This window comes from Octopus bimaculoides, chromosome 10 (assembly GCF_046866305.1).
Source record: "Octopus bimaculoides isolate indiv1 chromosome 10, ASM4686630v1, whole genome shotgun sequence".
Lineage (NCBI taxonomy): Eukaryota > Metazoa > Mollusca > Cephalopoda > Octopoda > Octopodidae > Octopus > Octopus bimaculoides.
The window spans coordinates 6,911,581-6,935,552 of record NC_142937.1 but is presented as its reverse complement, the minus strand read 5'-3'; the positions used below and the strand labels follow the sequence as shown (position 1 = coordinate 6,935,552).

The 23,972-nt window shown below is 34.2% G+C and overlaps 1 protein-coding gene across 1 annotated transcript in view; it reads left to right on the top strand.

The window, feature by feature from the left end:
• Positions 1-23,972, top strand: part of LOC106871452 (dynein axonemal heavy chain 5) — a 330,351-nt gene that overhangs the window by 178,784 nt on the left and 127,595 nt on the right. Inside the window, exons 33-36 of the mRNA XM_089358345.1 lie at positions 12,879-13,032; positions 17,031-17,297; positions 20,940-21,068; positions 22,800-22,937. Of these exons, the coding sequence (XP_089214471.1) occupies positions 12,879-13,032; positions 17,031-17,297; positions 20,940-21,068; positions 22,800-22,937 (688 nt within the window). The remainder of the gene's footprint in view (positions 1-12,878; positions 13,033-17,030; positions 17,298-20,939; positions 21,069-22,799; positions 22,938-23,972) is intronic.

Here is a 23,972-nt window from a genome sequence, read left to right as displayed (position 1 = left end):
ATATATATATATGTATATATATGTATATATATATATATATGTATATATATATATATATGTATATATATATATATATGTATATATATGTATATATATATATATATGTATATATATATATATGTATATATATGTATATATATATATATATATATATATGTATATATATATATATGTATATATATATATATGTATATATATATATATGTATATATATATATATATGTATATATATATATATGTATATATATATGTATATATATATATATATATATGTATATATATATATGTATATATATATATATATGTATATGCATATATGTATATTTACACACACATACATATATACATGTGTTTGTATATGCATATGTGTATGTGTATAGATATATAGATATATATTAAATTTTGAATCACAAGCAAGTTTAATAATGTTATCGGTCACACATTCACAGTGTATGTTTTTTGTTTATACACCAACTTGCTGTGGGATAGCATCCTGGGACTCCTCCTTGCATGACACTGGGTATTAATGAACACTGAATGCACCAGGCAGGCGAGACAACTCACCCAAGGTGATTGAAAAATGGTAGATATTAGTATTTATCATTATAGCCCCTCAGTACCATCAAGGTGATTGGACTGAGTATATCTTTGTATTACATCAGTTTACAATTGTTTAATCTAAATTTGATCTCATGAACATTGTTATATTATGCAATAATACATGCAATGGAGGTGTTATTGATATCCTTCGAAATTTAACTCTTTTAAATTATGCATATAAATTATTTACTGTACATATTTGACTTATCAATAATTTAAACTCAAATTGAGTAGGTGTGTTTTCATGGTTACATTTGCATATTACAAGGAAAACAAAACAAAACTCTGGTTTGATTTAACTAGTGAAGAAGAAGGATTAATCAGAAAAAGTATAGAATAGAAAAATAAAAGCAAAAAATAAAAAAATGTTTTGTTTTTAGACACTGTAATAAATCATAGGTTTGTTAACAGTTCCTATCTCAAAAGGTATTTTAGAGCAACGTTCTTCAAAGGTATTTTAATACTCTTGTGGTATATCTATTCTATCAGCTATTTAGATAAAGAATCACTCACACACATTTGTTTTATCATAGTGATATCTTTTTGTTTGCTACATTACAGTAGTTTGCCAGATATTGGCATTACAGGGGTCAGATGTTATTTACCACAGATTTCAGGTGGTTACACATACAGGTGTATTTAGACATGCAGATACAGATAAAGAAGACAAATGTTATTAAGGCTTTATATGGCATGTCTTGCTGAAAATAGAAAAGAAATTAGGTAACTAAATTTCAATACACACAGATGTGTGTAACAGAAGGAGGGAAACAAGTGTCTTGCTGCAGAGGAGATACATGGTTACCTAGCAAGAGAAAGAGAATGAGGACAGAAACAGGTGTGTTGCTAGTGAGGAGATATATGGCTACCCAGTCAGAAGGAGCGAGCAAGAGAGAGAGAGAGAGAGAGAGAGAGAATGAGAGAAATCAAAAATGGGAGAGTGGAAGAGAGTGAGGGTGTGAAAGCACAAGGGAGAGATGATAGCGAAGTGCCAGGTATAAGGACCAGAATATAAATGGGGTGGTTGAGTATTGCCAAGGGTATGCACTTTTATACAAAGAGATGAAAAAATGAAAAAAATTTTTCTTTCTTATATTCTTTGTACTTGACTCAGTCAAATTTTCAAACACAAAGAATATTCTCTGGTAAAGAAATAAATGTAGTTGTGCTGGTACTCCAACAGACATTTCCATAAAAGTACCAAAATTTAAATATTCATATTGTACTCCTGATATATTGGTGCTGAAGCTGTTTTAGAAGCCTTTCCAAAATGGGTTTCAGATGGTAACTGGAATAATTAATAATTCCCAAATAAACAAATTTCCTTTTGTATTTCTTGAAAGTCTTTCCATACTTATGGTGGCACCTGGTAATAAATTCAGAGCATTTATTAATCAGTTTTTCTTTGGATAATAAAATAACATCTCTTCTAAAGAAAGATTACATAACTTCGAATTACTATCATATTATACAGTTCTTACCATGGACCAAGAAATGTAGTATTGTATATTAGCATTTAAGTTGGTGTGTATAGACATTTTTTTCCATTTTTTTTTTGGCAAGTCTGACATGCCATTTATAGCATCTGTGTCTTATCTATCTATATAAATCAACTTTAATCATATCTGACTTATAATATGCTAGGAGATTTGTTGGCGAAGGTTATATAATTTGGTCTATTTGCATGTTGACACACCCATAAGATGATATAAATTTATCCTGCTTCACATATTTATCTCATAAGTTGATTGTGTTTCAAATTATTAAGTCTGAGGAAGTGAATGAAAAGTGATGTTATTACATATATCACATGAGCTGCATAACTTTAAATGTGATATGGAATAAGTGTTTGTTTATAGAAACATCCATAACAATGATCTGACTTCTTTTTTACTTAGTTAACCTAATTATATTTCACTCAGTGAGACACATAACATACCTACTGTATCATAACTTGAAATCATGGAGTGCTCTTTATTTGATGAAGTGTAACTTATCTTCCTTTGGTTATTGGAGTACTACACTAACCAGGTTCTTACATGAAGTACTGATAAGGTAATTGACCAGATTGTATTTATCCCCCTAATTATTATAGATATACACAAAGATATACATACATACATGTTTGTATGTGTATACATAATATAGATATAAAGATCCCCTCTGATCATGAACGACCATAGGATTGCACCTAGAAAGTTCCCCTCTGAGGCACATATCCAGGCAAGGTTGTTTATGGAAGGCCAGCAGTCACCCATGAATACCAGCCTTCCCTCTCCACACCACCAATGTTATCCAAAGGAAAAAGCAAAGACTGATACACCAGTAGCATTGCAACAGTTTGGCACCAGTGACATTGCAACTCATTTCTACAACTGAATGCACTGGAGCGACATGAAATAAAGTGTCTTGCTCAAGAACACAACTCACAGGGGATTGAACTCACTACCACATGATTGTGATCCCGATACTCGAACCATTGAACCATGCACCTTCACCTAATACAGATATATACTGTATATAAATGTATATATATATTTGTGTGTTTTTGTATGTATATATATATGTATATATATATATATATATATATATATATATATGGGAGAATATACGAAAAAACAACAACAGACGAGGACAGATGTGTGTGTGTGTGTGTGTGTTCATGTATACATAAGTACGTGTATGTGTACATATATACATAAGTATGTATATGTGAACATATATGTGTGTGTATAAAGAGAGAAAGTGAGAGATTATACATACATGTAGAAATGTGGTTGTGAATTTATGAGTAAGGCCTTTCTTTTCCAACTTGATTGTTCCTGACACAATTCCACTACATTATTCTGTGAATTTCTCCTACTATAGCTTTGTTCTGATGCCTGCTGTGTAGATATGTATGTATGTTTACATGTTGGTATTTGTGTCTATATGTTCGATATGCTGCAGGTTAAAGGACCACTGAGCATCAAATGTGTTATCTAGCTTCTTAACAGAGATGAGTAAAATTAGAACTGCTCTGAAGCAAATAATACGACTGATATGATGACTAACGTTTCCCAAGGTGCTTTCCCAGTATCATTGTAGTCATGGCTCCACTATCCTCGATCTGGGGTCTTGATCCTGGTTTTAGAATGCTGTCCTTGTTTTGTTCTCTCATGGATTGATTTTCAGGAGATGTTTTGGCCAGTAGGCAACTCTGAACGTTCCAGCAAGTTGCATCCACGTTGTCATCTTGCTTGTCAACTTGGAATGTCACCATAGGACTGTTCGTTGATCATTCTCTGTCTTCATCTGACACTGAATGCCAGTTGCAGCATCCAAATGTAGCCGTCATTGAGGGACATGACAAGAGGCCTTGATTATTGTCTTGTGGTATTTCCTCTATAGTTGACTGGAAACGCTGGATATTCTTCCTATCATTGACAATCTTCCAGACAAAGTTATCATGCAGCTTGACATTATGCTTGTGCCTTCCTTGATTGAGCTAAATCATTAAAAGTCAGAAAGTCATCTGAGCTGGTTTTCAAAAGTTTTAAGCAGCTCATAGCCATCTAAACTGTAAATCTTGTTTTACATCTCCACCCAATTTTGTAGCCAATGATTTTAACTATTATGCTTTGAACATAGTTAGCTTTGCAGGAAAATTGTAATATCTATTGCTCAACTACAAATTGCTCTCAGTGTCACATATTGCTATTGGTGTCATTTAATATCAACATTATGTGGGTTTTATGTCTTATATTCACTTGTGACATGAAAGTGAAGTCAATCTCTGATTGGTCATTTGCTCTTCATAGTTACATATTAACATCATCTGTTTCACTTTCCCGAGTATTAATGTTTTGACTAAATAAAATAAAATTAGATGTTAATATCTTAATATGCTTTCAATGTATTCATCTTTGAAGCAAAATAAAAATAGTTCAGTTGAATTGAAATAGTCTGGAAACCTCGGTAAAAAAAGTTCTTACCTTTTATGTGCTTTTACTTGCTTCAGTCATTTGACTGTGGTCATGCTGGAGCATCGCCTTTAGTCGAACAATTCAACCCCAGGACTCATTCTTTATAAGTCCAGCCACCTATCCTAGCGTTCTCCTTTGCTGAACTGTTAAGTTACGGGGGACGTAAACACACCAACATCGGTTGTCAAGCGATGGTGGGGGAACAAAAACAGACACACAAACATATACATATACACACACACACACACACACACACACACACACACACACACACACACACACACACACATATATATATATACACAACACGCTTCTTTCAGTTTCTGTCTACCAAATTCACTCATAAAGCTTTGGTCAACCCAAGGCTATAGTAGAAGACACTTGCCCAAGGTGCCATGCAGTGGGACTGAACCCAGAACCATGTGGTTGGTAAGCAAGCTACTTACCACACAGCCACTCCTGCACCTGTTGTAATTTATTTAGTAATAAAGATTCAGGATTTTAGCCTCAACATTTTACATGTAGTACATTTTAATTTTAGTCTAATATAAACAAAGATTCCTGGATAACATTTAATAATGGTTTTATATTTTTACATACATTATCTGCTGGTCAGTAAATCAAGTTTGTTACAGTAAGTTTTATTGACCATTATAATTATGACAAGTATTAGGTTTCAATTTCGATATAAACCAAATAATACATAAATTTGTGTGCAAGTGTATTTATATTTAAAAAATATATACAGCTTTCACTAGCAAGTAAATATGACTTGGTAGCATCTACCATCTTTTTCCTATTGTTTCGGGTGCCTATGTAGTCCTGGCCAGACAGAGATACTTTCTTGGGTGCTATCTTTTATCCAGTGGAACTTGTAGGATGTGACAGAGGAATGGAGAGAAGGTTGCATCAGAAAGTGAAAGATGGTTAGAGACAGAGCTAGAGTTAAATGTAGTGAGTGATGAGCAAGGGTTGGGGTGTGGTTGATGGTAAATATCAGTATGGGGTTGGAGGGAGAATTGGGAGAGATAGAAGTGTTTTTTGACAAAGAGGTAGTAAATTATGTTGTGACTTATTGCAAAACTACAACAGAACACACAGACATGCATAAACACGTTCACACACACACACGCACGCACGCACGCACGCACGCACGCACGCATGCATACACACATACACACATCTTTTCTTCATTGCATAAAACATCTCTTATTCTGATTTGCAGTTAAGAAAGTTTCCTTTAGCTGTTAGAAAATGTATACTTCAAGTGATAATATCTGTGGTATTATTAGTTTCAGATTGGGGAGACCTCTGTTAAAGTTGTGCAATAAGTCACAACATAATTTACAAAACACACTTCTATCTCTCCCAATTCTCCCTCCAACCCCATACTGATATTTACCATCAACCACACCTCAACCCTTGCTTTAGAAAGTAGCAATTACAAAAATAATAAATTGCTCACATACCTCCCTTTATTGGTGAACATAATTGTCATGTTGGATGGAAAAACCTGCAGGCTATCTTTAGCAAAAATTTGTTATAAATTGTAATTTATTGAGAGTAACATGAATTTATAAGCTAACATCAGACAATAATATTCTTTTTCTAAAAACACATTACAAAAAAGGCTCAATAGCTTGTAGGAAAAATCGATGATATAATAAGTACCACATAAAGTTAGATGGAACAATACATGTTGTACAGTTAGTAGTGATTTGTGTACAGCAGTTTTTATTGTGCAAAATCTCAAGAATTCTTATTATATACATGATAGTTTGAAATATAATACATACAGAAAAAAATGAATGAAGATGAAGTATGTTTAAAATGTTCTTACATTTGGAATTTTGAATGGTTTTCTTCTCTATTATTGGAACAGAAGCTCAGTTTTCACAAAGATATAAATGTACCCAGTTTCACATGTTAGTACTTATTTTGTCAACTCTGTATGAATGAAAGACAGAGTGGGATTTGAAAATGGCATATAAAGAGGAGAAACTAAATATTACGAGGCATTTTGTCTGATGTTTAACCAATTCTGTCAATCCACCACACTGTCGAAGTAATATAAAAAGAAACAAATACTCTTCATCCATAATTTAATGCAAAGAAGTTCACAAAGTGGTATCAAAAAGTTCCTGGACTAGTTCAGCAGCACACCAACAGATGGCAACACTTGGTTGTGTGCACAGTGAGGGCTAGCAGTGATCATCATGAGGCAGAGTGCTGAGTGACATCGTGTTTATTTCACAAGTTGTAAAATTTATGTTTTTGTGACCACATGTATGCTGTAATCTGTGATTTTGTCATGGACAGGAAGTTGAAACAAAGAGCAATCATGAAATATTGCATTAAACTTGGAAAGTCCTCTACAGAGATATTGAGCATGCTTTGGCAAGCTTACAGCGATGAGGCAATAGGTTGTACACAATGTTTTGAGTGGTACAGGCATTTCAAAAACAGAAGAACATTTCTGGAAGACAATGATTGATCTGGAAGACCTGCCAAAAGTGTCACCCCCGGAAATGTGGTATTGTACATTGAGAATTTGTCCCCCAGGGCCAGACCATCAATCGAAAGTTCTACTGCAATATTTTGAAGCAGTTGAGGGAGGACATTTGATGAAAACAACCAGATCTGTGGAGCTTGAAGAGTTGGATTCTCCAACATGACAATGTATCCTGTCGCTGAGCTCTCCTCACTCGTCCCTTCCACACCAGTCCTATTCAAAAGATTTAGCACCTGCAGACTTCCATCTTTTTCCCAAGACGACAATGTATCTCAGAGTTCACTGTTTTTACACTGTTGTCGAGATCAAGAGCAAATTGCAGAATGTCCTAAACTCACTTACAGAAAACGACTTAAAGGCTAGATTCCAAAAGTGACAGGAACACTGGGACCAATGTATTGCTGCACGAGGTGACTATTTTGAAGGAGATGATGTTAAAACTTAGGTAAATAAGTTATATTTAATTAAACATAACTAGTTCGGGAACCTTTTGATACCGCCTTGTACAATATACTATGGATCTTAACACCAAGCTACCGCTTCTAAATTGTGCTTATAAATTCTCCCATGGGATAATCAGTTATCAAAAACGACACAGGGAAGAATAATTCATTCTATATTTCGTTTTTGGATTTGGTTTGCAAGATTCTTTATATGAGTTCGTGTTTTGAAGCATATACTGTTGTGTCTGGGGAGACTCATTCTCTTTTGGTGCCTTATAATTTAACACATTCACCAGTAAAATTTCCACTTATTTCCTTTTTTATTTTTCCTAAATTTTTTGTTGCATCTTGCAAACTTTTCAATAGTTAAATTCTAAGGCACTCAAAGAAAATCATTCTATATTGTTATTTCTGAAACTCTCATATTACCCTAAATAAAAAAAGAACTTCTAGAAGCAACCAATTAATTGGCAGTTAATACAAATACTGTCTGTCCTGCTGCTTTTCCTCTTTATTCACACCTGCTTTACCATTTTAAGAATTTTAATAACTGGCCACTCCATACTTGTCTTAAACATCTGGTCTTAGTTTTATTGAATTCATGTTGCAGTAATTACGAAACACCAGGTTTGTTTACAGTTTCTATCTCAAAAAGTATTTTAGAGCAATGTTCTTCAAAAGTATTTTAATGCTCTTGTGGTATATCTATTCTATTAGCTATTTAGATAAGGAATCATACACATACACTTGTTTTATTACAGTGATATCATTTTGTCTGCTACATTAAAATAGTTTGCCAGATGTTGGCATTACAGGGGCAGGGGTCAGATGTTATTTACCACAGATTTCAGGTGGTTACACATACAGGTGTATTCAGACATGCAGATACAGATAAAGAAGACAAATGTTATTAAGGCTTTATATGGCATGTCTTACCAAAAATAGAAAAAAAATTAGGTAACTAAATTTCAATACACACAGATGTGTGTAACAGAAGGAGGGAAACAAGTGTCTTGCTGCAGAGGAGATACATGGTTACCCAGTGTGAGAGAGAGAGAGAGAGAGAGCACAAAGGAGAGCGAGAGTGAGATGATAGCGAAGTGCCAGGTATAAGGACCACAATATAAATGGGGTGGTTGAGTATTGCCAAGGGTTTGTACTTTTATACAAAGAGATGAAAAAATGAAAAAAATTTTCTTTCTTATATTCTTTGTACTTGACTCAGTCAAATTTTCAAACACAAAGAATATTCTCTGGTAAAGAAATAAATGTAGTTGTGCTGGTACTCCAACAGACATTTCCATAAAAGTACCAAAATTTAAATATTCATATTGTACTCCTGATATATTGGTGCTGAAACTGCTTTAGAAGTCTTTCCAAAATGGATTTCAGATGGTAACTGGAATAAGAAATAATTCCCAAATAAACAAATTTCCTTTTGTATTTCTTAAAAGTCTTTCCATAATTATGGTGGCACCTGGTAATAAATTCAGAGCATTTATTAATCAGTAACAATGTTTTGAAATACCAGTATTGATATGAGCTAATCAAAATTTTGCAGAGAATTTAGAAGAAAGATTAAGAATAAGAAAGGATGGAAGGATCCATATATTATGTAAAGATTGGATGAGGTTGTTACTTGAAAGTTATTTATATGAAATGTTGTTGACAACAAAATGCACATACATACATACATACATACATACATACATACATATCAATAATTAATATGTCAGTATCCATATTTTCTCACACAGTGAAAATATGTGTGCTAGCAGGTTATGATCCAGATATTCCAGATTAAGATTATGTGATATCATATCTGAATTTATATGCACATACAGATACAAATCATATAACTTCAATCTAATAGCGTCTGACTTACCTCAACTTGTAATATTTGGTAGTTTCACAAAGAGTTGTTTAAGAATATATTTTGCATTGCATTAGGTGAAGGACAGTATTCTAAGTTATTGGATTTAAATGGTTCATTGCCTTTTCTGTCAAGTGCAACAGGGGATTGTTTGTACGACTTAGCCAGAACAAGTATTACACTGGTTATTTTTATTTGAGAGCACAAGTTTTCTGATTTATCTCAATATTTACATCTTTTGCAGATATACATTAATGAAAGATGCACACATGCACACACACACATACATACATACATACATACATACATGCATACATACATACATACAAACAAACAAACAAACAAGAATCCCTCACATTAAGGATTTCTGCAATTCTGAACATTTTGCTGCCATGCAGAATTTTATAACAGAATGTCTATTTTCTGATTGATTTCCATGCTAAAAGTTGAGATACATTCTATCAATTTTTTTTTTCTTAAATAAAAGGAAAAAGCAGTATAAACACATTTTGTGCATGAAAATATCAATTTTTAAACATAAACACTGCAGCAAAATTTAAATCAAATGCAGAAGTCAAGTTGAGTATATACTTGCCACCAAAATATTTTATCTGCTGCATGATGGGAGATGGTGCAATAGGAGTTCCTGGGAGGAAGTGGAACTTACTTTTCTGTTGTTGTAGATCAGTGCTTCTCAAACTATCTGATATGGTGTACTGGCAGTTAATTTTTGTCAATGTGCCAAGGATGAGTTATATTTCTTGGTAATATTAATTCTATTGCTTCTTTCTTTTCTGGAAACTCACTGTGTACTGGCAGCTGATGGTTTGCAGACTGGCACCGGTCCACGGAAAACTACTTTGAGTAACACTGGTGTAGATCATCATTGTCAGCATCTGCTTCAAGGTTGAATCAAAGTTGTTTGACATAGAGTTGAGTAAAGGACCTGAGCTTATGAGCTCTTAATTTTTCTACTATCTTCTGTAATACACAAGATCACAGTCCAGCTGTGCAGCAAGATCATGACTGTGACTCATCTGTCTGCACAAATCAGTTTGTCTATTCACTGGTGATTTGTGTCAGTGCTGATGGTCTCCCACGGCATGGTTTGCTTCAATGTTTCCCTCCTTTTAAACTTTTCTATGCATCTGTACACATTGCGCTTGTCACTGGTATCATCTCCGTCTCCAGTCTGTAGTCTTCTGTGGATGTTGGATGGTTTGCATCTCTCCTTCATCAAGAGCTCAATGACAGCACATTGCTTCTGCTTGGAACCCATTATTTGTTTGCAATGAAGAAGGTCAGGAAAGGAGAAGAGTTATTTTATGATATATGTGTCTCCAGAAGCATTCATGGAGTAAACAACTGAGTGTGGTAGCAATAAAGAGATTAAAGTTGTTTGAAGAGTTTGCATGTTCAACAAAGACAGGCCAAGTGAGGAGACTACTTCAGACTTAGCCTTGATCCTGCATTAAAGTCAATGAGAGTAGTTACTTCATAGACGTGTTGCTGTATGCTGCATACAAGAGGTAAGGTGGAGAGGAGCTTTAGTCAGGGTCCTCACAGGCAAAGCACATAGATATAAAATCTTCTGGGAAGGTAACAGTGATAGAGTAGGGATGTTGGCATAATCCTTGTGAAGGAATGAGTGGATAAGGTCATAGAGGTAGTCAGAGTATGCTATAGACTACTTAAGCTCAGGCTCGTCCTGCAGAATAGTATAATTACAATTATCTCTGCCTATGCCCCATAAGCGGGCTTACCAAACGATCAGAAGGACTACTTTTATGAAATCCTTCTACAGGCTACCTCAAAGATGAGTGGCAATTACCTCATCTTTGTGGATGGAGATTTTAATGGGCAGGTCAGATGACAATCTGGTATCTTCCATGGTGTTCCCAGGGGCCATGGCATTGGTTCCCGAAACGAAGAGGGGACTAGGCTACTGGAGTTCTGTGATGCATGCAGCCTATTAATCTGCAACACTAACTTCAGGAAGCCAGACAGCCACCTGATAACCTATCAATTAGGTGACTTTACTAGCCAGATCGATTTCATCCTCACCAGACAGTGGGATGCAAGGTTGCTCTTAAATACAAAGACCCTCCCTGGTGAAGAATGTACCCCACAGCATGACTAGTTATTAGTGACTTTAGACTCGAGGCCAAAAGGATGCCAAGAAGCAGACCAATCCAGAAAAGAAGGATTTGGAAGCTAAAGAACCCTTCACATAGTCAGAGATTTAGGAACATACTCATTGAGAAATTTGATGAGAGGGAGGAGGAGCTACAGACTTCGGATATAGAGGGTAACATACCAGGAGGAGAAACTAGAAGTAGTTCATAGTTTCCATTACCTTGGTGATGAAGTCTGTAGTGGGGGTGGATGCTTGGAGAGTATTTATTGCTTTGTGTATTATCTTTTATCCTTTACTTGTTCCAGCCATTAGACTGTAGCCATGCTGGGGCACCTTGGTTAATTGTAAAGACTAATTTCTTAGTTTCTGATCAAATCTTGTGTCTAACTACTGATCCCACCTGGTTAATTGTATCATCTTGTATCTCTTCAACTTTACAACCTGCACTTTACCAATATTCTGTATCTTCTCACAACAGAAATGAATTGTTTTGTATTCATTGTTTCTTAGTGTCTTCTCATGTTATATAAAAAAATCATTAAATATTTAAATATTTTTTCTAAGATGTCATTTCTAGTAAAAACCATTTTATCAATAATATGAAAACATTTTCCAATAGATAAATTTGCTGAAGTAGAAAATATTTAGAAAACTGGAAATAAATGTTTCCTTTCTTCTTATGTGTTTTAATATCTTGATAATAAAAGGAAATTGATTAAAGGGTTGATATTTAATATATTGGACATGAATAATCTATCTAGCAATGCTGTTATAGCTCTGTCCACATAGCTATAAAATGAAACCACCATCAAGATATCTGGCTCCTTACTATATACTGCAGGCTGAATACTTGATGACTGACTGATTTGATTTAGCAAAAAAGGGCCAAGTTTGAAATTCTTTCTATGGGTTAACTGTAAGAAGAATGTACGCCTTTAAGCTGAACTATCCAATATATATCATATACATGTGTGTGTATGTGTGTGTATGTGAGTGTGTGTGTGTGTGTACACATGCACACATATGTAATGTACATATATAATGGGTGGTTTTGAGACTTACATTTGAATTTGAAAATATTCTTTTGGAATTGTATATCATATTTACTCACTATAATCTAGAGACAATTACCAACTTATTGTCCTATTTATTGGTTGAACATTCTTTTTAACAATTTACATATATAATGTTGATATAATATGAATATAAATAAGCCTCACAATGAAGAAAAATATCACAACTGTAAAAATATATACATTTTTATTTCTATGAAAATATCCCCTTTATTGAATATTGAAAGTCAGAATAGAGTACATAACTTCAATTTGAGATAATGATTATATTTCAGATACAATGTTCCATTTAAAGCAGCCATTCAAACCTGGGTTACAAATCTGTCAACCACTGCTGAAATCATTGAGAACTGGATCATGGTACAAAATCTTTGGATTTATTTGGAGGCTGTCTTTGTTGGAGGTGATATTGCCAAACAACTACCTCAGGTAAATAAGATTGTTTCTTTATTTATAGAGAGACACAAACAAACAAAAAAATACACACACACAGACACACACAGACACAGACACACACACACACACACAGACACACACACACACACACACACACACACACACATACACACGAGGGTGTGCTGAAAAGTTTATAGGTTCACTATGAAGGAGTGATGCTTGGGATGTGAAATCTTGCATGCCTTAATTTCAGCTCTTCTTATTAATAATCCCATTGTTTATTCTCAGATAAACTGACATCTGACTGTTCAAAGAAGACTTCAAATATAAATAGCAGTGGCTTCTCTTGAAAACGCAAAATTTTGCATTGTGGCATTATCAAGTACCTGCAGAAAAACTGTTTAGCATTCAAGGATATTCAAGCTGACATGGATCCTACATTAAAGGATAATGTTTCAGCTTTATCAACTGTGCAAAAGTGAACAGCTGAATTTAGGAGAGGAAGGGAGAGATTTGAAGCTGACCCAACATCTGGATGTCCTACAACTGCCACCACAGGAAAATATCGATCATGTTCATGACATGTTGATAGATGACATGCGATCAACTATAAATCAAACAGCCAATGCTATTAGTATATCCCATGGGATAATTGACAATATTCTACATAATGATCTTGGCATGACAAAGGTTTCTGCTCAGTGGGTGCCACATCTTCCGACATCTGATCAAAAGTGCCCCAGGCTGATGCCATCATGGAGAAATCTGATCTTGACTGAGGCAGATCCAGCTAGTTTCCTTGACTGTTTCCTAACCTAGGATGAGTTTTGGGTTGAACATTTTGCGCCAGAGACAAAGAGGCAATCCATATAGTGGAAGTACACTTTCTTACTTGCTCCAAAGTAGGTCATGGTCATTTCATTGGCAGGGAAGGTGATAGTGGTGAAGACAGGAATCTCAAACTTATAATAAATTTGTTGTACTTAGACACAGGCAATTGTTACCACTTGAAGCTTTCTCTCAGTTATTCTGCTATAGTTATTTTACAGCACATGAGATGAATGGTGGGATAATGGAAAAATAATCTGAAAAAGAAGCATATGATTTTAGCTTTGATCTAGATATTCTGAAACTTATGAGGAAGTGTGGAATGTTTGAGGTTGGTGCATTGGTGGGAAAAGGTTGTGAAGTGTATATGTCGAAAATTACAAGGTTTTGAATAAATGGTTAGAATAAGCTCATGCATTTTGTTTGAATTATAATATTGATGCAAATCAATATCATTAACAGGAATCTATTGTCACATGGAAGCATAGTGAGTTACAAAAGTTTCAAAGCTTAATAACACGTTGATAAAGTGTTTTATCTGTCAGTAACCCTGTGATAATAATGCCTGTATTAAAGAGATCCAAAGTGCTGCTGCCTAACCAGCTAAGCATAATGGCATCAAAAATCTAAGTACTTGTGATTGGTGGTTATGATGATTTGAAAATTGGCCTGAAATGGATAAGAGAAAAGTATTCTAAGTTTTTGAAAGTGTTCACTGCATGCTTCCAGAGACTAAAAATCTATTCAGTTTGGATGTCACAAGAGGGACAAACAGATTGATACGCTGACTAGAATGTTTCCAGAACATATCTAAATGAAATTATTGATACCACTAATGGCATTACACCATATCAAGGTTCACTATCTTAAATCGATGACAATGACTTTAGTACATTACTGAGAGCTATCCTATTAACTTTGCAACTGATAAATATTCTTCAAAGTGTTAACAGAATGTGGGTTTGTTATTACAAATTAAGGGCTCACATAACATAATCAATGCTACACTATACCTTCTATTTAACCTAAATAGGTAAGAGATATAAGTTCCCCTCCCCACACAGGAAAACGTAGATTACTATCTGAGAGCTTTTTTCATTGAACAACTGAGTTCATATCATCTAAAGCCATAGAGAATAAAATGGCTTACAAACTTTACACATCATTCTCTTCACTACTTGAATAGTTTCTCTATGATTTATGAAACATTACTATTCCTGTTCTTTTATTAATTATGAATTATTGATTATTGATTCAGCTATAAAACTGATTGGAAATGAAGTTAGTTTTCTAAGAATTTGAACTCTGCACTTTGAAACTTGGTCAATACTGGTCAACAAGCATTTTTCATCAAGCATACGTCAAGGTGTACTTAATGTAGTTTTTAATGCAGATTTCAAATATGTGTATGCATTTCTATATTTAAGAGATGTGGAATTTTGTACAGTATTTACATTATTTACATTTGACGGATATTTGTCCTCATCTTCTTTGTTGTTAACACATTTTGGCTGATATACCCTCCAACCTAAAAGAAGCAGCACATATGCTAGGACACAACAACCTCCTAAGCAGACCGAGTGCAGATATGAATAGCATATGGGAAACAGTATTAAGGAAGGATAGGAAAATATTAGATTTATAAGCCCTAAAATTCACTCCATAATTGCCCAAGATTCTGAGTTCGATTCCAGGCAGTAACCTGAATGATAATAATAATAATGATAATGATAATAATAATGATAATGATAATGATAATAATAATAATAATAATAATAATAATAATAATAGGCCAGACATCATACTGAAAGACTTCAGACAAAAATCGTGCCTCCTCATTGATATGACTGTCCCAATCGATATAAACATATCTGTCAAGACCTACCAAAAACTGAGCAAATATAAAGATCTTGAAATAGAAATTAGCAAAATGTGGAATCTGAAGACGAAAACAATACCTATTGTCATAGGTGCCCTGGGGATCACAGCGAAACGGACAGATTACTACCTAGCTCAGATACCAGGAAACCCCAAAATGGCTCAAGTTCAAAAGATAGTGCTCATGGGAACTGCCCATATCCTACGTAAAATACTGTCTATGTGATCTCAAATTTTAAAGCAAACACATAATTTTCTTATGGTTTCTTAAACATTCACTTGAACAAAACTGTACAAATCCAAATATATGGTACCCTAGGCATAACACCTACATGAACTTCTAACTTGTTGTCTCTTGAGGTCTCTGGGTGAGACTTGGATCCAACTTGTACAAATGCAAAACAAAAGTCAAACATAAAATAATAATAATAATAATAGTACTCAAAGATGTCAACATCAAGACAACACCAGATGAACTGGAACGGCCTGCCTGTAATACTTTCAATTGGATCAGTGAGAATTTCTTGAGCAACAAGAAGTCAATGGACTACAAAGATGGTATCAAGAATCTTCGGAAACGTTACTTAGCAATGGGTCGTCACATGTCACTGAAAGTTCACTTCTTGGATTGCCATCTAGATTTCTTTGTAGATAACCTTGGAACAGTGTCTGATGAACATGGTAAAAGATTCACCAGGACATTAGTGCTCTGGAGAAATGGTACCAAGGCTTCTGGAATGACAGTATGGTGGCTGACTACAGCTGGACACTTTGCCATGATCAACCAGATCAGGAACACAGCAGAAAATCCGAATTACAATGTCTCTAACTCTGTTGTTCTAACTTTGTCTGTTTTGTCTGACCCATTTTTTTTGTGTATTCACTCTTTGTAGAATGATAGTGATGATTATTAATTCAATAAACTAATTTGCTTTCTAAAAATAATATCTCCTTATTTATTGTGTTAATTATTTCATATATATAAATATGTAAATATTTGCATGTATCCACTGAAAAACTGATGTGTTGCATATAAATGGAGTGACATTTTGTAATCAGCATGAAAAATTAGTCTCAAAATGTTGGTTTGCATTCATAATGAGTATCATACATCTAATTTTGTTGACCACTGTAATTAAAGTATGTATCACACACATTTCATATTCCAATTTATAAAAGATATCACTTCACTTGCTCCAAGCTGATAATTATGATTTTGTAAAAACCCAAATAAAGATAAATTTGATGCCTTTGTTGTTCATACAGTGAACGAACATTTAGGAATAAAACATTTTTCAAATTATTTCTGTTGTCTTTGCTTTCAGGAAGCCAAACGGTTTAGCACCATTGACAAATCCTGGGTGAGGATTATGCAACGTGCTCATGAGATACCTAATATTGTAGCCTGCTGTGTTGGTGATGATATTTTATCCCAGCAGTTGCCTTATCTATTAGAGCAGTTGGAGATGTGTCAAAGGTCACTTACTGGTTATCTTGAGAAGAAGAGATTGGTTTTCCCTCGTTTCTTTTTTGTGTCTGATCCAGCTCTGCTAGAAATCCTTGGGCAGGCTAGTGATTCTCATACAATTCAAGTGAGTTGCTTTCATTTTCTTTCTGTTGCCATTAATGTATTATTCTTATACCTTCAGAAATTATTGATATTTATACTCAAATATTGTACACATGGTACAGTACGGCATTCGTCACTCTAATTTGTGCATCATGAGCTTGAGATTCTAGTGTATCCAGGAATAGACATATGTCCTGGTAACAATGAACATCAAAATTCCTAGCACTTTTGTTTTTATATCAAGCTGTCTGTGTACAGTATTGAAGTGGTTGGTGTTAAGAAAGGCATCCAGTTATAGAAACTAGGGAAATGTGATGCAATGGAATGTAATACAGTCTTCTGACTTGTTGGAATCTGTTATGTCTAACTCATGCCAGTCTGGAAAACAAACATTAGATGATAATGATGATATTTTACATATAGACATATATATATTATTATGTCACTTTCTTGTTCCCTACTTCCACACCTTCCACCCATACCTACCCTTTCTCACTAACCACTGACACTAATCCCTATCCTTTCTCCTGTCCTTTCCATACTCGTCACCCACCATTAGTGACTACTCTTGTAATCTCTCACCACTAGAACTCTCTTAGAACTATAAATCTGCACCTCTCAGCAATTTTTACCCTAAAAATCATCACACACATTCTTTTTTTTTTCTTTTACTTCAGTTACAGGGGCTCTTTTGGCCCTTTAAATCTTACAAGTGTTGTGAGACAACCTCACTTGTGATAGTGCCATGAAGAAAGCACTGAATACATTCTATAAAGTGGGTTTGTGTTAAGCAGGCATCCAACCAAAGGAACCCAGACATTGGAGCACAACATGGTCCTCTGATTCATGAGATGATGTTGAATCATCCAACTCATGAAGAAAAGACATCAATGATCATGAGAATTATGATAATGATCACACACACTCACACACACACTTGCTTGTTCATGTTTGGATTGACTATGTATATATATATATATATATATATATATATACACACACACACACACACACACACACACACACACACACACACACACACACACACACACACACACACACACACACACACACACACACACACACACACACACACACACCACACACACCACACACACACACACACACACACACACACACACACACACACACACACACACACACACACACACACACACACACACATATGTGTGTGTGCGTGTGTGTGTGTGCGCGTGTGTGTATGTATGTACATGTTTATATGTATATGTTTGTGTGTCTGTATTTGTTCCCTCTCCATCGCCTGACAACCGTGTTTACATCCCTGTAACTTAGTGGTTCGGCAAAAGAGGCCAATAGAATAAGTACTAGGCTTACAAAGAATAAGTTCTGGGGTTGATTCATTCGAATGTCTCTCGCTCTCTTTCTCTCTCTCTCTCTATATATATATATAACTAAGGATAGATGAATGGTTAGTGAGAGCTGTGCAAGCCATGTACGGGGACGCTGTCAGTAAGGTGAGGGTTGGCAACGAGTACAGTGAAGAATTCTGGGTAGAGGTAGGAGTCCACCAAGGTTCAGTCCTCAGCTCCCCCCTATTTATCATAGTTCTCCAAGCAATAACAGAGGAATTCAAGACAGGATGCCCCTGGGAGCTCCTCTATGCCAATGACCTTGTCCTAATTGCTGAGTCACTATCAGAACTAGAGAAGTTTCAGGTGTGGAAGCAAGGACTAGAATTGAAGGGCCTTAGAGTCAACCTAGCTAAAACCAAAGTCCTAATAAGTAGGAATGTAGACAAAACACAAACCCCTTCAGGTAGATGGCACTGCTCGATCTGTAGAAAAGGCGTAGGTAGAAACTCCATAAGATGTACCCAGTGTAAGCTATGGACACATAAGAGGTGCAGCAATATCAAAGGAAAGCTAACTAGGAAGATAGTTTTTGTATGTGGCAGATGTTCAGGAACAATAAACACTGAAAATGTGCAGAAAGCAACTTTTGCCACATTCCAGGGAGAAAAACTAGAAGTAGTTGATAGCTTCCATTATCTAGGTGACCAAGACACATGTGTATGAACAGCCATGCTACATGGCAGTGAAACATGGGCCATGACTGCTGATATTGGAGTTGTAGTAACCATAGTTCACTATATATGCTCAGTGAGAGAAGAGTAATTCCAAATAAGGTAAAGAGACTAAACAGCCAACAATCGGTATTATTAATATGAAATATAAAAATATATATATCTATTTCTATTTGTCTATCTATCTATCTATCTGTCTGTCTGTCTTATGTTTTAGGAGTGGGTATCATTAATGTTATATTTTTATTAACATTATATCTTTATTATTTGTATTTATTAATATAATTAGCGTGAGCTGGCAGGGTTGTTGTCACCTGGGTAACTTGAGAGAAGTTTGTGGATTCTCAGCACAGGCTGAAGCTTGTAGATTCCCTGAATAAATCTTTATTTTTATTCTCCTTATCATCTTCCTCCTACAGCTACTAATTCTTCCTTCTGTGATTTCTCTTCATGTTGTTACTCTGCTCATTTGCTTCCTGAAATTGCCAATTTTTTTTTTGGGGGGGGGGAGGTTATTGCCCTCCCTCTTACTTTTCTCTATTATCTTATTAATATCTCATCTTTCAATCTTGTTTTACATACTTAGATTTTTCTGTTGAGAAGAATGCTTTGCTCAAATGCCATTACCCACATCTCTTCATATCAAACCAACTTTTAATGTTATCCAAAGAAAGCTACTTGCAAATATTGCAAATCAATTTCTCACCATAAAAGCAATATTTAGAAAACTTGCTCGATAAAATGAAGCATGCAAATTAATAATATGTAAAGCATACTCAGACCAAAGTGTGTATGGCAGAACAAAGAAATGTAGTCAGTTAAGTTTGATATTGTATAATAAAGAAGACTGTGAAAGCATACAGAAAAGAGCAAAAGTTTACTAATACATAAGTACTGAAAGAATACTGAATAAGACTTTCAGTAAAAAAAGATGTTCAAATTGTGGTGTCAAAACAAGACAGTTCGTTACAAATGGAAATGTATGTGAGAGAAAATATCACCTAAAATAAACAGAAAGAAAATTCAAGTACAGGAATGTTTAATATACAAACATGGATGTATCTGTTCGTGAATGTTCAATTGTTTGATATGGTGTGTTCTTGATATGGAAATAACTCTGGCAATATGTGAAATATGGTTGTTTGTATTTAATAAATATGGTCCAGGCAAAACCTGAATCCTTTAGAGAAAACCCTCTAAAAACAAACCACACTGCAAATGGTTGATTGATGATTACTTGAAAATAGTGTTCAACATATCTACTTGATGTGCAACAACTAGACTCACTTTATATGACCTAATTTTCAGAGCCTATTTTTGACAATAAAAGTTCACATTAAATGTAAAGCAATAAATTCAACTGTTTTGATATGATTTATTTGTGGCAATTCACCGGAAAGATACAAAATGCTTACAGGGAGAGCTGAATGTTATCTTGTTTGTTGATATATTCCTGTAAACCTGTGAGAATAGATGATATATTGGTATAATCTCTTCTGTCAGCGATTGGTTGCTTCATTTATATCGATATTACTTTTATGGTAGTATCATGTTGTGATATATACTTCATATTTATATACATCTTTTCTACATTTTTAGTCACATCTGTTGAGTGTTTTTGACAACATAAAATCAGTGAAGTTTGATGAAAAGAACTATGATAAGATCTTGTCTGTGTATTCATCTGAGAAGGAAACTGTTAATCTTGATGAAACAGTACTTGCTCAGGTATTGTAGAATAATTTTTAAAAATATGTTTCTATGTTCAAAGATTCTTACTTTATTGTATTTAAAATCTTGTTTAAAAAATACAAATATAAGTGTTTCACAAATACTTGAAAACCCAATAGGCATCATATAAATTCATCCAAAATTTCTTATTATCATCTGTATGTTATTTCATATTTTAAGAACATATTATTCCTAGTTTCACTGTATTTAAAGGAAGTCATCCATTTGTTTCACTAAAGAGACATTCTTATCACAACAGAAATTTAGTACCTCCATAATTTTGAAATATCAGTTCATTTACATTTATTAGTACTGATATTGTGCAATTTGTACTATTTATAAAGTCATTATTTTACTCTAACTTATTTCATGTTTGTAAAATAAGTTGAGATTTTGTGCTCCATCAAAATTCTAACATTATGGACTTTTCTTAGAAGCAAATTTTAGAATTGTAATCTTTGCTTGATAATGGTAGTTTTATCATATTAATCTTTGATACAGCAACAAACGTTATCCCAATTGTTTTTAAGTCCCAAAATGGTGGCAACTAGCAAGCAATAAAACAGGCCTCAAAACACCCACTTATTTTGTTAAAAGAAAAATCTCATGTGTAAGAAGAAGCAAGAAAATTGTTAAAGGTAGGTGTTCAAGTAAAGAAACTATTAGAGTAGAAACTCTTCTTAGAAGAGTGAAAGGATTGGAATTAGGAGAAAAATGAGCCACTCATTTAGTAATCTTAATAGAGGAATAAATGAAGAAAGTCTGGCAGAACAGCACACATGGATTTATTTCTAGACAAGAGATAAAGAAGCAATAGTTTAGTGATGAAAGGGGAGTTGATGTTTAACTGTCAAAACAGTACTAATTATGTTAGAAACTTGTTTTGGAACTTCATTAAAGTGAGAGGAAGAATACCAGCAGAGGCACCAGATCAGAAGTGATAGACGGTTTTTAATACAAGGTGAATAAAAGGTAAAAAGATGAAGAATACATTTAGAAGAAAAATAATGAAGAGCTTTATATAGGGAAGCAACCTTGTTAGTGATTGATTTAGCTATTGATATCACATAGTAAGATCTTTGGGAAAAAGTTAAACCTAAAAAGTGAAGACTAGAAAACTCACAAAAAGTCGTAGAAATAGGAACAACACGAGAATTTCTGAAACAATAAATGGAAAAAGCTTACTTTTTGCATAGTTGAAAGGAGCTAATCACTGAGACTCCCAACCCGTCATGAAATGTTGACGAAACTCAAGTGAACCAATTATTTCTACAACAAATCAAATTTCTTATTTAAGTAAGAATACAAAGAAGTGCCATCAGTAAGATCATCCCAAAGGTCATGAATAAAAAGTAAGAACAAGAACGAACCGAATAGATCTTGAGAAATGGTAGATGAAACAGAATAAGAAGAAGACAAATGGACACCTGCAGCAATATCCATCTTACATTCATCCAAAAAACATTCAAGAATTCTAAGGATCCTTCCTGAAATTTCATATGACAATCTCATCACGTGACTAGCATGCCAAATCCTGTCAAATGCTTTCAATATGTCTAGGGTAACAATACAACTGCATTATAGTTATTTAAAGCATGGAAGAGCTGTTCATTTATCAGCATCAAATCAACATTGGAATGCAAAATAAAATACGAGTCTATTGGTATTTTTATAAGTATTTAAAATTATTTGCTGTCCCTTTTGTCATAAATTCACATTTCATTTCAGGGCAATGTTGAAGTTTGGCTGGGAGATTTATTGAGAGTATCTCGCCACTCTTTACATACGGTTATCCGAAGTTCTTACTTTGCAACTAGTGATCCAATGTTTAAACTCATTGAATTTCAAAATGCTTATCCTGCTCAAGTAAGTGTATCAGATTTTAACAGCCTTCTTATGGAAAATTTCCCTGTGGTGCCACTGGTAGCTTTTTTACCCCTTACATATAGTGATTGAAATTTGAAATTAAGATCAACATATTCTAATAATGTCAATTTATTCATATTCTAATAATATTTTACATATGTGTTTGCTTTTCTTTTTGTAAGAAAAATGAACCAGATTTGAAAATTCTATAGCTAAAGAAAATGAATTGTTATTTGAAAAAATTCAACGTTTTACAGCAAGGAATCTGATTCTCAATGGGTTAGACAATTTGAATTTTATAGAGAAAAATATTCAAGTCCAAGGACAAAGAGCTTACTGCAGCTTTAAAATTCACTTTTCCTTATGACACAAACTTAATTATGCAATATTATTCCGATTATAAAGATGAGAATATTGTGCACTAATTACTAAAATGGGTTCATGAAAATTAAGTCAAAAGTACAATCAGATATCATTTGCCATTAATTAACCACAATCAATAAATGTAAAAGACATTTTCATTGATATGTCTGGAGAAATTCTGGAATCAGAAATTATCAGTTTTCAGATTATTAATTTCATGCAGTTCTATCTTTAAGAGATGAGGAATTATGTACATTATTTACATTATTTACATTTGATGGATATTTGTCCTCATCTTGTTTGTTATTAACACAACGTTTTGGCTGATATACCCTCCAGCCTTCATTAGGTGTCTTGGGGAAATTTCGAACCTAAGGTATTTTTCGATGTTGTTGTTGTTATTATTATTATTAATATCATTATTATTTAGGTCACTGCATTTTGTATCTTTCCGGTGAATGTATGTTTCCATAAGTATCTAGAGTATTTGATTCTCTATGACATTCATACATATATTTTTGTTGTGTTTGTAGCTTGAGTGGTTGGCGTTAGGAAGGGCATCCAGCTGTAGAAACTCTGCCAAATTAGACTGGAGCCTGGTGTTGCCATCCGGTTTCACCAGTCCTCAGTCAAATCGTCCAACCCATGCTAGCATGGAAAGCGGACGTTAAA